Source organism: Grammomys surdaster, unplaced genomic scaffold (genome assembly GCF_004785775.1).
Source record: "Grammomys surdaster isolate TR1022 unplaced genomic scaffold, NIH_TR_1.0 167, whole genome shotgun sequence".
NCBI classification, from domain to species: domain Eukaryota; kingdom Metazoa; phylum Chordata; class Mammalia; order Rodentia; family Muridae; genus Grammomys; species Grammomys surdaster.
The window spans coordinates 7,944,201-7,956,754 of NW_021604615.1; the positions used below are offsets into that span (position 1 = coordinate 7,944,201).

Below are 12,554 nucleotides of genomic sequence, written 5' to 3' on the forward strand. Positions count from 1 at the left end.
TGGTCTGACTTTCAGCTCCATTGAAAACATGTCACGAGAGAAAACTTTACAAGATGTAGCACATCCTAGCTCCCGTGAAAAGGTTATTGTTTCACAACTTAGTGTCCCATGAGGGGCTCCAATGCTAAACTTTAGAGTTGTGTGTGTCTATGCAGACACTGTCAAATATGGTTAAGCACTGCCTGCTCATGGAATTATTAAATAACGAGGCTGGATGGGCACACTATTGTAAAGGTTTGAAATGAACTAGGAAGATGACCACCTCCTTATTCCCTGTCTCAAGCACAAACCCTGCAGGCTCAGACAGTGCTGGCCCTCCTGTGACTTAAGTCTGTCACATCTGGAATTGGCAGGGGATCACTTGGACTTAAAATACAATTGGAGAGAACTTTATGTTTAAAAAGGATTTTATTTTATGTATATGAGTGATCTATCTACACATACACCCACAGGCCAGAAGAGGGCATCAGACCCCATTTTAGATGATGAGCCACCATGGGGTGCTGGGAATTGAACTCAGGACCTCTGGAAGAGCTGGCAGTGCTCTTAACCACTGAGCCATCTCTCCAGCCCTGGAGAGAACTCTAGTGTTTATCAAGATGCCCTTCCTGCTGGCACAATTCTCACTCTGGAGCAGTCCTGCAAACCCAGAAGGTACACAGTTCCCATCCAGATAGACAAACAGCAGGAGCCAGCCCCCACTTAAGGTGGACCAGCATATGGACAGAAGTGTGTCCCGGACGAAGGAGTGAGGGTTGAGGACTCTTGGGAGAGGGTTTGTTGAGGACATTTGGAAACCACTTCCACACTATTTGGCCAAAATTACACACAAGATAAGGCCACCTCACTAGTCTGTCTGCCTGACACTCACAGAGCCCCTTCTGTTACAGGATGCTAGGCACAGCAAGAGAAGCTGCAAAGTTTACTTCTGCGCCCACAGAGCATCGTTTGAAATGGACTGAACACTTAAACACCATAACTCGGTACCTATGCCACTTAAGACAAGGACGGTGCTGTCTCCACTGGAAGTGGAACAGATAGCATGCATTTCTTAAACCTGTTGTGTCTGGTAAACATGTTCTAGACATAACCGCAGCTGTTTTGGTATATTCTGATATTTGGCCTCCACATTCCAGCATACTGTGCTGAGAAAGGGACCTGGGGGAATGGAGCTGTCTGTCTGTCTCCACTCTACTTACCCGGCAGGGATGCAACGTGGCAAGGGCTTGCTTGCTGTTGCTACAACCGGTCCTTCTGCTGCTCCAAGACAAAGACCAGGGCCTTGATGTGCACAAGTCGGTATTTGTGCAACCAAGAAAGAATAAAAGACACCACAACACCAGGGAAAATATTTTATTTACTATTTCTGAAGTTTTCAGCATTTCTGTAACATGCACAATTCAAGTGTAAATAAGAGAACAGAAAGCACAATTCTTTGAAAAGCCTTTATCAATTACTAGTATGTCACAGCCTATTGACAATCCCATAGAATTCAACATTTTTGAAGTTATTTATTTATTATTATGTTTGTTTGTTTTATTGTGTGAGTATGTGGGGGGGGTACATGCATTTCACAGCACATGTGTGGAGGTCAGAGGACAACCAGGGGAAGTCACTTCTCCCCTCCACCATGTGGTCCCCAGGGACTGAACTCAGGCTGGGCAGCTTGTGCCTTAACCTGCTGAATCGTATCACTGGTCCTTTCCCTGAAGAGTGGTAAATCTTAAAAATAAGAACGTATTGCAGACCGTCAAGATTTAGTTATTTGTATCTATAAAATGTCTCTGGACAGAAGTTACGTACAAGTCAGGAACCCACAAAGCCTGGAAGGAGGCTGTTTTCTAGGTTTTCACTAAGTCAGTTTGGTTATGTATGCTCTCAAAGACGTCCCGGCTTCCCTTTACCGAGCTGTGTTGACAGGCCGCTAGTGATGTCATCTCACACACTGAGGGGTTGGCTTTGTGGAGACTGGCTTCCAGTTCCAATCTTCCACCTCCTCCATGAGATTCCTACTCACTAGCAACAGTCCGTCTCATAGGGCATGCAAGTCTCAGAGCTGTGTCCTACACCAGGAGCATGCCCTAGTACCAGAAGCTGCGCAACAGCACATTTGGGACATGCTTTCTGTGTACAGGCATCGACCGGTCCCCTGTCCTGAAGTGGGCCCGGCAGATCTGCTCCATGGCCATGTTGTAGGCTGGGCAGCAAGGCACGCTGTGGCACCAAGTCTTGGCAAGTGTGAGGTAGGGTCAGCACAGTGATGTTCGAAGCTTGACACCAGATGAGCAGGTAGTATCCAGGCCTTCCACGCCTGTGTGCATGTTGACCAGATAAACACCAGAAAAGCAGATGGTGACACGGCATGGTGACACGGCACAGTCTCAGGTGCAGACGAGTGAGACAGTGCTTTGGGTGTGGATTCTTTCCGGATGACGTATGTTTGCTTCCAAATGCATATGGCTTTCGAAGGGCTGGACACCGGGCACTGGAGACATTATAGACAGGTGTGGGAACTGGTGCATATGATTTGTAAATCTAACTCATCACTCAAAGAGAAGTGTTTCTCATGGAAAACGTCCTTTTAAATATAAAATATATTAAAAAAATAAGAAACTTCTCAGGAGGCAGCATCCAGGCCTAATAGTAACCTCCTAGTAGTGAAACAGGTCCCCCAGCTTGTAAACAGTTTGATAGAGTGAGCTGCTGGATGCACCTGTGCCACCCTGTGCAAACTGCAACAGCAGCTTCTAGAGAAACCAAAGCACAACATCTAGTAGACCTAGACATTGGATAATTCAGAACTATCCATCTTGAATACCAAGATTCAAAGCAGTGGGCTCTCTGACAAGGCCGTCTTCATGAGGCGTGTGTTGAACAGCTCGGACTTGTGTGACAGTTACATCATTCTGAGGACACGGATGCTACCCTGAAGCGTAATTAGAACATGATTCCAGTTTGGAGATGGCTGGTGCTCACCTTAACGTCATGAACTGGAACAGCATGCTGTCAGCCTGCGCACAGGGTCTATCTACGCTGCTCTCTGAAAAGACAAGTCATGCAGGCGTCTCCTAAAGCCATAGCTCTGTCGCTGTCCCTGACATCCTGAGGAGCTTCTTTGTGTCTGCACGTCAGCCTTTAAGCAGAGTAAGGATTTGCTTCATGCATGGACGGGGAAGACTCTGAGGTCAGCGACAAATGCACACAGCAGCCCACGCAGCTGGCTCCTCCAGGACACGCCCATCCTACCCTCCATCTGGCTTTTCCGTCTAGAAAGGGCCACGTCTCCCACCTGTGACCACTGGCCGTGCATATTCTACAAAGTCATCTATAAGGACAGGCCACGCTCCTAAAGGAAAACAAACAGATTTTTCTAATAAGTCTTATGCCAATGTTCTTATATTAAAAATATTCTTTCCCCAGTTCTAACATCTAAAGAAACAAAGGAATCTCAAGCATATGCAACTTGCGTCTGATCATATGACTCGCTGAAGTCACTTCTGCTCCAGGAAGTGGGTTGAGTGAGTGGTGGGCTTAACGTCCTTGAGGCCACACTCACTGACCAAACCTACATGGTGGCTCCTCAGGCCTCAGCCAATTTCTAGGCAGTTAGTTAGACTCTGTGGATTGAGAAGGGAAACCATGCCAAGGAGCATTAACTCCTAGTCATGGGCATTCTTTCTCTGAGTCCTTACCAGAGATTCCCAAATCTATCCAGTGCAGAGCCCTGCAGCTCCAGGTTCCTCCACTGCACCGGCATGTACTGCCTCTCACGATAGTTGTCTTCTGGCAGACAAGTTAGTTTTACCAAGGACAGCTATGGCTCCTGAAAAGCAAGCTGTCTATATTCAACTGTCTCCTCGTTCCCACAAGCTTTCATTAAGCATTTGTTATGAGCTGAACACTGTGGAGCGGGAAAGGTCATGGAGATGAGGGACAGGAGGTGAGCAGATGCTGTCAGTGACAGGTACTGCCCACAGACATGAGGGGTGAGGACGTCCTAGACAAAGTCTAGGCAGGTACATCTAGAGGAAGAGCAGCCAGCCGCCTGGAGCAGGCCCCTCTCTTGGGGAGCAGTGCTACTGCACAGGAGGATCTTAATGTCTCTGATGTGAGGTTCTCTGGCATTAGGGGAAATATGTCCAAACTTAGGATAGCATGTGCAAGCCATGCTACCCTGGTTTTATGTGGCTATAGGGGCTGACAAGGCAGGAAGCCAGTACACTGCTCTTACTCCTGTGGGTGGGTGGCCCCTCTGGGTCAGTGTCTGCCCCACACTCTGAGGCTAGTCAGGTAGCATCCATGGGGCGTGTGAGCATCTCTGGTAACCCTGTGAACTCCTACAACTTCTAGTACCTTCTTCATCGTAGTTAGACAAATCATCTGCAATCATGTTTCCAAAATCTAGGAGAAGGTTCCAAGTATCCCTTGGAATTGATCTTTTGTGATGCTCCTAATACATAAGAGAAAAACAGCCACCAGGTTAAGGTTCAGATCTTAACTCTCAGATATTATAGTAGTTGGGGCGCACTGTGTTAGTAAGTGGTTCTCCTGAACGGGATGAGGAACACAAATGCAAAACCATCACAAGTAAAGGTAACAGTCCGTTCATCAACTGTATGTGCTACGTGCCGTATGTCCAAATGAGAATACTCAAGTATTTTAAAACATTTTAAATTGACAATTGCCCATTCCTGTTTTGGTCACACAGAAGGCCAGACTCTAAATGTCTTCATCTCCCCACGTCCTGGACACAAAGCTGTTTGGAAATGTCTCTGGACAACATGGAGTCCTATTTCTCCTTGTCTTATTCCTCAGTTATACTTCCATATGTCAAGTGCTTCTTGAGTGGGATAATTGTCTAAAAATAATCTTTGTTACTTAATATTCTAGTTGTATCAAAACCGTGGAGACTAACACAGCACGTACCACAGAGAGGCGAGTTCTGAGGCGAAGCTGGGCCTCCAGGGCTCCCTCTCAGCTGGCTCTCCCCTTATTGCCTGCAGAGTACTCATCAACTCAAACTTAGCACCGTCACGCCAGCCTTTACATGCCAATACACACATGTAACATGAATAGCTGCTAAGCCTGCTACATGTGTGCATGCTATCTCAACATTCTTTCCACAGTTCTCCTTTTCTGTGCATGTGTATAGGTCAGGGACGACCTGTTGTGGGGGTCAGGTCTCTCCTTCCACTGTGTGGGGCCTGGAGATCAAACTGTGGTCATCAGACTTGGTGGCAGATGCCCTTATCTGCTGAGCCATCTTGGCAGCCCTTGTCTTAAATATTTCTTTCTTTCTTTTTGGGAAGCCTACTTATTTATTCTTGGAGAACTTCATATAGCATAGTAAAACATCACCCGCAGGGTTGTCAGTTGTCTCTAGGGTCTGTCCTCCCCTGCTAACATTTGGTCTGAGAAGCGCACAGCTGATGGCGATCTGACTGCCCACTCTGTCCTCTGGGGTAAACAGTCTCACTGCTGTCAGTCCTCCCATCAGCAGAGGCTGGGTCAGCTCTAGCATTCCGCTGTCTCCATGATGTGACGGGTGGGTGGCACCTTCTGATTTCTAGACACTTGGCCGTAGAGCTCTCTGGAGGACGTCTCTAGTTTGGTGTTACCCAAAATGAGAACCTGGTGAAATAGGCCAGTGATCCTGGCTACTTACTAGGCTAGGCAGGAAGATCTCAAGTTCAAGACCTGCCTAAACTCAGCAAGTCAAACAAAAGTGAGCTGGGATGTAGTTCGGTTGTAGAGCACTTGTCTAGCATGTATGACACCACAGGTTCCATTCCTGGTCACAGAATGAGTAGAAGAGGAACTGGGTACTGGGTTATCAGCCACTGAACACCCTAGAAGTGACACGGCACATGGTGGGATGAGCCCCTGGGCACGAAGCCCTCCCTAGGCCACTAAGATGTGCTTACCCTCCGCAGACCATGCTCTGTGAATGTTATCACTAGAAAAACAGCGAGGGGAATAAAACACCCAAAGCCACCAATCTTGCCCATGGCAGGGCAGAGTGCATGCTGGCTGGGGACACAGATGGAGATGCAATGGGTGAACCCAGCCAGGCCATAGGATGTGCTGTGGGAATCTCGGCTTCTCTCACTGTCGAGACAGTGTGAGGGTCTGAGTATCCCTGCTGTCACCAGGACTGTTGTTCGTGGATCCAATACATGTTCTTGCACACTCTGCTCATCTCACAGAGCTCACAGCTAAACTGGCTGTCCTTACAACACAGGGTTTAGCACAGCCATGGCTCCTGCCTCAAGGCACCACGCAAAAGCCTCCTGCCTTCTGTATGTGGCAGAATGCATTTTAAAATAGTGTCGGAGTACAGACACAAGGTGGCAGGTACCTCTGGACAAGATCCAGTCCACTCCAGAGTCCGGAGCAGCGTGCTACAAGTGTGGTTCTGGTGCTTTACGGATTTGAAGTTCCTCGGTAGAAATGAAGGATGACTGAGTTGAAGTCCCCAGAGGAGACGGCAGCATAGGAGCTGCTGAGATTTACAGCTTTGGAACAGCTCCTACCTGTGCCGCTGTGCTTGCCGCGGCTCTCTGTAAGCGGCTAACCTGTGCAGGCCCTGACTGATGCTAATGCCTCTGTGCTCACACTTGAGCCCAACGGCTGTCTTCAGTCTAAGCTATTTATTTACTTACTTGGTGTTTTATTTTGGTTTTTGAGACACAGTCACACTATGTCACCCTGGCTAGCCTTGAACTCACAGAGATTTGCCTGCCTTGCCCTCTTGAGTGCAGGGATTAAATGTGTGTATCCCCACACAGAGCCTAAATTTTAGCATTTTCAGTAGGAAAAGCTTCCTCTTGGTTGGGCACAAAAGGTAAGAAACAGTCACTTACCAGCAGAAATGTGTTCCAAAGATCTAAAAATTTAAACCTTCCAGACAATACTAACTTCCAATATGCAACAGCCATTTCTAAATCTGGCAGAGAAAAATGGGAGGTGAGGGGAGAAGGGGGAAGGGGGAGGGGGAGGGTAGAGAGAGAAAAAGGGAGGGTGATTAATAAATCCCAGTCTTTCTTTCTTTGGGATAGAAATAATTACGCAGTGGTCCTCCCCAGCAGTCACGGGAGCCGGGCTCTACACACGGGGTTCTGGAAACGGCATGGAACCCAACTTTACCAATCTGAAGAAATCTCTTAGGGAGCACTTCTGTATGACTTGGACATGCAAATAGTTGTCCCCAGCCAACCAGTCCTGGAGCCTTGCATTCCACATTTGTCAGACTATATGTCTGATCCAGCTAGGGCTGGCTGTCTTAGAACCATCTGATCACAAGCAAACTGGACGGTCTGAGGACTCTGAATTTCTCACTGCACAGTGAAGACAAATTTCTACACAGAGAAAACCATCTTCACTACCACACAGATATTCAACACGTGTAGGTTGTTTCTCAATCAGAGCCAATATCCTCCCCCTCTACTAGAAAGCAGCCATGTCTTCATTTTTAAACCAATCTATGCTGTAAGGTTTGTTTCAATGGTGTGTGTTAATGGAAGTGTACTCTGGGTTTCAGGAGGTGATGGGACAGGATGTCCAGGCAGACCTTTCTGGAACAGCAGTGAACTCTCTGCTCACTGCACAGTTTTTAAGTACTTCTCTTTATATGCCAAGGTATAGTATATGAAGACATAGTGAGCCTGTCTCTAAGCCTGACTACTTTGAATCATGCTGAATACTACTCATCATAGGCGATAAAAAGACAGTTATGTTGAAATAATCTCCTAATCATATTTATGCATGTCTGTCAGATTAAAGCCACGTGAAAAGCAGACTGACAACTGTATTAAGGGAACAGATTAATTCAAATAGAAAATGCACAATGAAGCACTCTTTCAGACTTTCTTCTAAATCTGGTTGGATCCCCACTTGCACAGATATTAATGTCAGCGTTCTAGTTGAGACGTCCAGGCTGATCATCACCAATACAGATGAACTACAGATACATGGGTAGCAACCAACACTGGACAGGACTCTCTCTAGGGGCTTACAGGGCATGCTGCAGGCCTGAGCCGACCTAAGCACGCTGGAGTCTCACTCAGAAAGGACAGAATCAGAGAGGTCCTAGCAATGGCACGTGAAGGACTTGCCTGGCCTTACCTGTGGGACCCGCAGTGTACGGCTAAGGTGATTAGTCTTGTCCTGCTTCTAAGTCTATGTCCTTCTCCCTTGGGAAGGACATTAAGGGAGCTCTATAGTCAACTCATCCTAATGGTGTAAAGTGCTCACAGCGGGAAATGGAGGAGGAAAGAAGAATACAGTCTTACGGAGTACTTCATAATCTACTTGCGTCTGGGTTAGTTCAGTCCTAAAACCCTTTGTATAAAGTACCTTAGCTGAATATGCAAGAGTTATGTGACTGAAGGTAAAAGCTCCAGCACTTACTATTCCTGTAATGGTGTCACACTATCCAAGTGAGCTCAGCCATTTGGAAAAGAATGACTACAAAATCCCCAAACATTAGGACTTGGGACCGAAGTCAGGGCCACAGTTACTTTGAGAATGTTTTAGCATCAGTTTCTTTTTAAGAATCTCTTTTAAAAGTCCATTAAGACAATGCTAGAAAAAAAAAAGACAACGCTAGAAGGTAAGGCTGGTTAGAATGCACACGTGTGGTGCTCTACAAGACAAGGGGCATCCTCAGTTCAAAAAGAAAAAGATTAATGAAGTATAAACCTTCATTTCCTCGAAGGAACTGAGAGGCTCAAAGGCAGCCGACTCGCAGTTAAGCAGCTGAATCCTCACCCTAGCATTTGTGAGGCTCTGAGGACAATCCCAGGAGCAGGCACATGTGTGCTTGTCCATGTGTGTGTGCACATCCACATTCATGTCAAGAAAAGTTTAATTGCCCCCTTGCTTAGGTGACCTGTCTGCTGGGCACAGAATAAAGAATGTTACCACACAAAAGCACTGCAGTTGGGTCAGTGGGAGTGAGAGCAGGGCTTTTCAGCCAGTGTGGGTAACTTAAGAACCCTGTCTCAAAGCCATCAATACTGCACACCACAGGATCCTGACATGCACAGACATAAAACACAAGGGAAGAAGGGAAGAAGGCTCTGACGTCACTCTCCACAGCAAGAGGCGTCTTTTCTAGGAAGTGCAGAGCCATGCCTGCCTGTCTCTGCTTGTGCCAGTTCCTTACCAAATAAACCACACAAGTGTGCTCTGCAAAGACTAAACTGGCAGTTCTGCTTTTAATTTAATTTGCAGTCATAAAGCGACTCGATTTTCTTTTGAAGAGATCCTCAAAAACTTTTCTTGGATAAGAGAAACAAACTCAGTAACTTTTAGCTTTCTGGTGAACGATTCCAATAGACAATAGTGTTCTCAGAGATAAGTCAGACTGCCCTTTGCTCTCAGTAAAGGAATCATCAAATTGTTGTAGCTTTTACTGGCCAATTCTACTGTCTGAGGCTATGGAGATTTATGAAATGAAAACTAACTGGATCAGGCCCGTTTCTTAAAGAAGGCTTCTTACCCTTATAGTGAACTTCTCTGAAATACTCACACATACAAAATATATTCCATCATATTTTCCTCTTTCTTTCTTTCTTTTTTTTTTCGATGCTCATAATCAAACCTATGGTTTTACACATGCTAGGCAAGCGCAATACAAGCGAATTGCAATCCTTGTCTTAACTCTATAAATTTAAAGTGGGCAACGATTTTAGAGTCTAATTTATAACATCTTTGAAAATACTAGGGAGCTAAAATTCATATGGTATATGAACACACTGAATGGTCATGATTATATATGAGTAGCTACCTGCTGTTTAAAAAAGCTCAGATGTGGGATACAGGACGAAAGTAAATTCTACCCAGTCCGGCCATTGGCTGAAATGCCCTTAGAGAACACCAGGCATCAGAAGGGCTTTCCTTTGAGTCCTTGACCCAAAAGATCAGGAGCTCTAGGCAATAGTTTGAAGCCACTGAGTTTTTAGGTGTCTTATTATTGTTATGCTTGATAACTAACCCAAGCAGTGGATCTGTGGTAAGCCTTAAGAACCTGCCTACCTACCTTTCCTTCTTTCCTTCTTTCCTTCTTTCCTTCTTTCCTTCCTTCCTTCCTTCCTTCCTTTCTCCCTCCCGCCTTTTTTTTTGTCTTTTTCTTTATTCTTTCTTTCTTTCTTTCTTTCTTCCTTCCTTCCTTCCTTCCTTCCTTCTTTCCTCCCTCCCTCCCTCCTTCCTTTCTTTCTTCCTTCCTTCCTTCCTTTCTTTCTTTCTTTCTTTCCTTCCTTTCTTCCTTCCTCCCTCCTTTCTTTCTTCCTTCCTTCCTTCCTTCCTCCCTCCCGCCTTTCTTTCCTCTTTCTCTCTCTCTCTTTCTTTCTTTCTTTCTTTTATGCAGTGTCTCACTATGCAGCCATGGCTGGCCTGGAACTTGATCAAGCTGGCCTCAATGCAATTGGCCCACTTCTTCCTCAGTGCCAGGACTAAAGGCGTGTGCTGAATCTGTGTTTGTTGGTGTTCTCAAAGGCGTTAAAACTGTCATCGCACAGGACACACAACACAGAGGCCTATAAGGAATTCTCAAGACTGCTCCACATTTTCAAGTTATAAGACATTGTAGCCGGGCGGTGGTGGCGCATGCCTTTAATCCCAGCACTTGGGAGGCAGAGGCAGGTGGATTTCTGAGTTCGAGGCCAGCCTGGTCTACAGAGTTCCAGGACAGCCAGGGCTACACAGAGAAACCCTGTCTCGAAAAAAAAAAAAAACAAAAACAAAACAAAAACAAAAAACAAAACAAAACAAAACAAAAAGACATTGTAAAACATACTAAACTCATGAGAGTTAACTGAAACGCTAACTTTCAAAGCTATCTCACTTTATTAAACAGGCAGAGTCTGCTAAGACTGTAGACTCTCAGTAAATATAAACGGGCTCTTCCGGTCTTTCCCTGTTTCTTGAGACATGGTCTTGCTATAAAAGCGTGGGTTATCTCTGCACCAACCCACTTGCCTCGCAACAGCTCAGATTATGCATATTTAAGTCGCTGTGCTCAGCCTCAAGGATTTATCTTCAAGGAATCTTAATGTCCCACTATTTTACTAAGTTCCAAATCAGAAGGAAACAGAAAAACAAAACAATCCCCGCCACCCACGGAGGCTTTAAGGCGCCCTTTTCTCAAAACTGCTTAATGCTAAGGCATTGTTGCTGCTTAAAAAACCTGGATTAGACCAATATTCATTTAGAAAAATAAAACTCCTCTGAGAATTCAACTGCTCGAGGTAAGTGTTACCACATTCCCAGCTGGTGAAGACAGTGCAGCCTGAGTGCACACTGCAGTGCAGGGGCCAGAGGCAGTACTCCTGTGCGACTCAGCATGGCCGGAGTTGGCTCAGGAAGAAGAGAGGTGAAGACAAAAAGCCTGGCCACAGAAGGTGAAGTACAGTGAGCGAGCACAGCAGCCGCAATCCGGCTCCAAACACAGCTGAGCTCAAGGAGCAAGCAAGCGCACCTTCCCTTAACCGCTGAGCTCTCTCCAGCCCTTCGCCTCACTGTCTCAGAGACACCCTAAAGCCTGAGCGAGCCCAAGCCCAGTCTTCTGTTAAGTTTCTAGAAATCCCCAGCAATGAAAATTCTGATAATATTTAATGGGGTGATGGGTCTGAATTAAAATAGACTTCAAATGGAAGAGCTATTTTCTAGCAGTCTCTTCGGAAAGGGGAGAGGGGAGCGGAAGATTTAAAAGCCAAGAGTTTTAGTTCCCAAAGTAAAAACTCAAGTTATAAGGATGCTGCAGGCTGGTGCACACCCTCAATCCCAGCGGCCAGGAGGCAGAGGCAGGCACAGCTAGAGTTTGAGGACAGCCAGAGCTACACAGTAAGAAAGACTCTGTGGGTGTAGTACAACCAATTCAGACCAATCCTTGACTACCTGAGAAATAAATGAGACTCAGACTATGGTTATTTACTCAGCTTTGACTGGGGGTCACCCTAATCTACCCTTCTAGCTGTAGGCCTGGCTACCTCCCCAGCAGTGTACCCCAAATATTTGCTGTTTTTCCTGGCCATGTGTTCATGGCTCCTCTCCTGTCATGGCGGTGGCCTCCTTCTCCTCTCTTGTTCCTACTCTCTTCCCTCTTGTCTCTCCTTCAACCAGGTCACTTCAAACCCACCTGCTTCTAATCTCTCCAGTAACTGGCTGTCATCAATTTTTTTTAACCAAGAGTTTTAAATCAAGGAACAAGGTTTGCACAACAAAAGCTTGTAAAAAAGACTGCCTGGCCATGTTTATTACTACACAATTCACAAAAGCAGAGTGGCAGTCTCAGCCTAGATATGTCAACAGGTGAAGGAATGTAAAGAATGTGGTGTACACAGTGTCAGGAAGTCATTCCATGTTAGTGTAAGTCACACACAGTGTCAGTAAGTCATTCCCTGTAAGTGTAAGTCACACACAGTGTCAGGAAGTCATTCCCTGTAAGTCACACACAGTGTCAGTAAGTCATTCCCTGTAAGTGTAAGTCACACACAGTGTCACTAAGTCATTCCGTGTAAGTGTAAGTCACACACAGTGTCACTAAGTCATTC

The 12,554-nt window shown here is 46.0% G+C and overlaps 1 protein-coding gene across 3 annotated transcripts in view; it reads right to left on the reverse strand.

Moving 5' to 3' along the window:
- Window positions 1–1,338: 1,338 nt before the first annotated feature.
- Window positions 1,339–12,554, reverse strand: part of Dcun1d2 (defective in cullin neddylation 1 domain containing 2) — a 26,784-nt gene continuing 15,568 nt past the window's right edge. Inside the window, exons 5-7 of one of the 3 annotated variants that reach the window (XM_028766285.1) lie at window positions 6,864–6,946; window positions 4,354–4,450; window positions 1,339–3,346 (exon numbers count right to left, since the gene is read on the reverse strand). In XM_028766285.1, the coding sequence (XP_028622118.1) occupies window positions 3,267–3,346; window positions 4,354–4,450; window positions 6,864–6,946 (260 nt within the window). In that variant the 3' untranslated portion in view covers window positions 1,339–3,266. The remainder of the gene's footprint in view (window positions 3,347–4,353; window positions 4,451–6,863; window positions 6,947–12,554) is intronic. The other 2 variants (XM_028766286.1, XM_028766287.1) reach the window with 2 other exon arrangements.